This window comes from Merops nubicus, unplaced genomic scaffold (genome assembly GCF_000691845.1).
Source record: "Merops nubicus isolate BGI_N331 unplaced genomic scaffold, ASM69184v1 Scaffold41713, whole genome shotgun sequence".
Taxonomy (NCBI): domain Eukaryota; kingdom Metazoa; phylum Chordata; class Aves; order Coraciiformes; family Meropidae; genus Merops; species Merops nubicus.
In genome coordinates, this window is record NW_008600378.1 from 1 (window position 1) to 3,265 (window position 3,265).

Genomic DNA, 3,265 nt, shown 5'->3' on the forward strand with positions numbered 1-3,265 from the left:
AGTCTCGGGGCTGTTCTCCACCCGACTTCTCCCGGCCGGGGAGCTGAGCTTTCGGCGCGGGAGCCCTCGGGCCGTGGTTCTCGGTGGGCTCCTGTGCCCTGCCTTGTTCACTGCCCCAGCTGTGCACTGTTTGGTGCGAGGGAAGGGGAACGTTCCCCATGAACTTCCCCTGTCTGCTGCAGGACAAAATGATGTCTGAGAGGGCTCTGCTGAAGGAGCGGTACCAGGAGGTGCTGGACAAACAGAGGCAAGTGGAGAACCAGCTGCAAGTGCAGCTGAAGCAGCTCCAGCAGCGCAGGGAAGAGGAGATGAAGAACCACCAGGTGTGTGGGGCACTTCTCTGTGTCACCCGTCCATCACACGGGTGTGTGACCGTGTTGCCGAGCGCCAGGGACGGGCCCTGCCCAGCCCAGGGTGCTGGGTGCTGGGCACCCCTCCCTGAGGCGGCACCGTGCCCACACGGGCAGCACTCCTGCAGCATCCCTTGGGCGGGCGTGGTGTGTTCCACAGCACCACGGGAGTGAAGCCAGGAGGAGGAGGACTGGCTCTGTCAGATGGGTGCTTAGATCTCTGGCTGTTGCCTGAGGTCCACGAGGTTCTTGGGGAGTGATTTCCAGCTGGCCCTGTGGCAGCCCACAGGAGCTATTGGTGACCGGTGGGCTACAGCCAAACCAGAGCACAATTTGCTGCTCCTTATATCCTACTGAAGAGGCAGATTGAGACTCTTTGCTTCCTGCCTTGCCTCTCAACAGCTACTGTGGAGCTTGTCTGGGTCAAATGAAAAGGAAGATTTTGGTGATGTGTGTAATCTCATAATCTCTTTTCAATTAATCTCAAGTAATAACCATTTTGAAACCAAACCTATTACTTGGGAATTTTGGTCTTCAGTTGCATAATGCTCATTTTACTGCAGGAGATCCTGAAAGCAATCCAGGATGTCACGATCAAGCGAGAAGAGACAAAGAAGAAAATGGAGAAAGAGAAGAAGGAGTTCTTGCAGAAGGAGCAGGATCTGAAAGCAGAAATTGAGAAGCTCTGTGAGAAAGGCAGAAGGTATTAGCCTGGGAAAGAAAGTGATTCTGGGGGTGGGGGGAGAAGGTTCCTTCCCCCTGATGTGCACCAGGCGGAGCTGAAGGGGATCACCTCCTGCCTGCTGGAGGCAGCAAGTGCCTCGTGAGTCATTCACCCTTCTCCTCTTGGGCAGGTTGCTGAAGGAGCAGGAGGAGAAGGAGAACAAGATTGCCTCTCTGATCGCAGAGCAGTCTGATGAGAAGTAAGGCTGGTGCCTGCAGCGGGCTAGCCCTGCCCAGTGCTCCTTTCCTTGCTGGGAGCAGATGGAGCTGCTGGTGGGGCGGGCTGGGCAGCGTGGTTCGGCCGTGCTGCCCGCCGACCGGCTCCAGAGCTGTGCTCCTCCACTGGGGGCCTGCTGGCCACAGCCACTGCATTAAACCTCTTTGATCCTGCTCACAAGCAGGCTCCCAGGGGCTTGTGACATAAAGATCCCATAGGATTAGAGTTTACACTTGGTGGATTGACCTGGCTTGTAACTACTACCTCTGGTGGAGCTTCAGCTTCCCAGGGTTAGGGCAAACCTATTTCTTGGCCTGTTCCCTGCAGCTGCACAGCTGCTCTGTGCTCTGGCACGTCTGGGGAGCTGGAGGCAGGTGGGGAAGCTCCAGGGATACATGCTGATGTGGTCCTGGTGGGGAGGGCTGGCTGTAAACCCCTGTGTGGTCAGCACGGCGTGGTGCTGTGCACCGCCACCCCACCCAGAGCTGGCAGGACCGATGGCCTGGCCAGGCCTTGGCTGGTGCTGCCATCCCAGTGCCACAGCCTGAGCCAACTGGGGCCCTTTCCTCCTGCAGGCAGCTTTGGGAGATGGAGCTGGATAAGCTGAAGAATCAGCACAACGAAATCAACAGGAACATTCTTGAGGAGACAGAACGGGCCTGGAAAGCAGAGGTTAGCGGGTGATGTTAGGGGCAGTTCGAGGCCAGGTTCTGCTCTGTGTGGGGCAGGAGAAGGGGTAAACCAGCGTCGGTGCGGTTGGTGTTGGTCGGGGTTGCTGCCCTGGCACACTTGGCATGGTGCTTAGTGAGGAAACGAAGCTCTGGCAGCGAGGAGGAAGGCAGTAGGGAATCGCTTTTTGCGGGGGGCCTCTCTCTGTCAGATCCTGTCCCTGGAGAGCCGAAAGGAGCTGCTGGTGTTGAAACTAGAAGAAGCAGAAAAAGAAGCGGAGCTGCACCTCACCTACCTCAAGTAAGCCCGTGTGGTCTCTGGAGGAGCAGGTGCTTCTGGTGTCCCCAGGGGCCCATCTCCCCCTTTCCCCAGAGCTCTGGCTGAAGCGGTTCAAGGTCTCCAGTGGCTTTCTTGTTAAGCTGCTGGGGCTCAGGAGCGCTGTGGGGCCGGGGCTGTGGGCTCGGCCCGTTCCCATCACAAAGGGGATGTCCCCTCTGCTCACAGGTCTGCGCCGCCCACGCTGGAGACCATGCGGCCCAAGCAGGAGTGGGAGATGAGGCTCAACAGGATACGGATGACCAAGGAGAGCGTCCGAGTGAGTTCCCGCCGGGCGGCTCCCGGTGCCAACGCTCTGCCTGGGGGGTGGAATCCACCCTGACCTTCCCCGGGCGGAGGCCGCGGTAAACGCGCCTGTTGTCGTTCGCCCCCGCCAGGACCAGTTCAACGACCACATTCAGATGGTGAGGAACGGCACCAAGCTGAGCAGCCTCCCGCAGATCCCCACGCCGACGCTGCCACCTCCGCCCTCAGAAGTGAGCGTCCCTCGGGCCTAATGAGCCCGAGCTCTGGGGGCTCCGTGGGCTCCAGGGGCATGCAGTGCAGCCAGCATTGCTCTGCGCCTTTCCTGGAGCTGCTGCCTGGCCCTGTCCCCGCCCTGTGCCAGCCTGGCAGAGGCAGGGATGGGTCTTCTGCTGTGAGGAACCTGGCTGGGGAGGAAGGAGCTCGGCTCTGCTTCTGGCTGGGCTGATTCTAACTGGCCTTTCATTCTGCCCTTGCTTTTCTCTCTCAGACAGATTTCATGCTGACAGCGTTCCAGCCCAGCCCATCCCTTACCCCCAGGCTCCCGTTCCCCATCGGACCGGTTCCCGTGCCCATGGTCATGCCGAGCGCCGATCCTCGGGCGCTCTCCTTTCCCCTCCTGAACCCCGCCATCTCCAGGCCCAGCCAGCCCTCCCCACCACTGCCCGCCTCCCAGGGCAGAAGCAGCCCGGTGGTGGCATCGCTCGTGGGCACGCACGGCCCCCAC

At 60.0% G+C, this 3,265-nt stretch overlaps 1 protein-coding gene across 1 annotated transcript; it reads left to right on the forward strand.

The window, feature by feature from the left end:
• Nucleotides 1-182: 182 nt before the first annotated feature.
• Nucleotides 183-3,262, forward strand: RNF214 (ring finger protein 214; the record flags this gene model as incomplete). The annotated part of the gene is made up of 8 exons (XM_008937691.1): nucleotides 183-323; nucleotides 914-1,053; nucleotides 1,205-1,273; nucleotides 1,866-1,962; nucleotides 2,171-2,259; nucleotides 2,464-2,554; nucleotides 2,673-2,771; nucleotides 3,029-3,262. Coding segments are annotated over 8 exons (960 nt in total), but the record flags the coding sequence as incomplete, so codon positions are not given.
• Nucleotides 3,263-3,265: the final 3 nt, after the last annotated feature.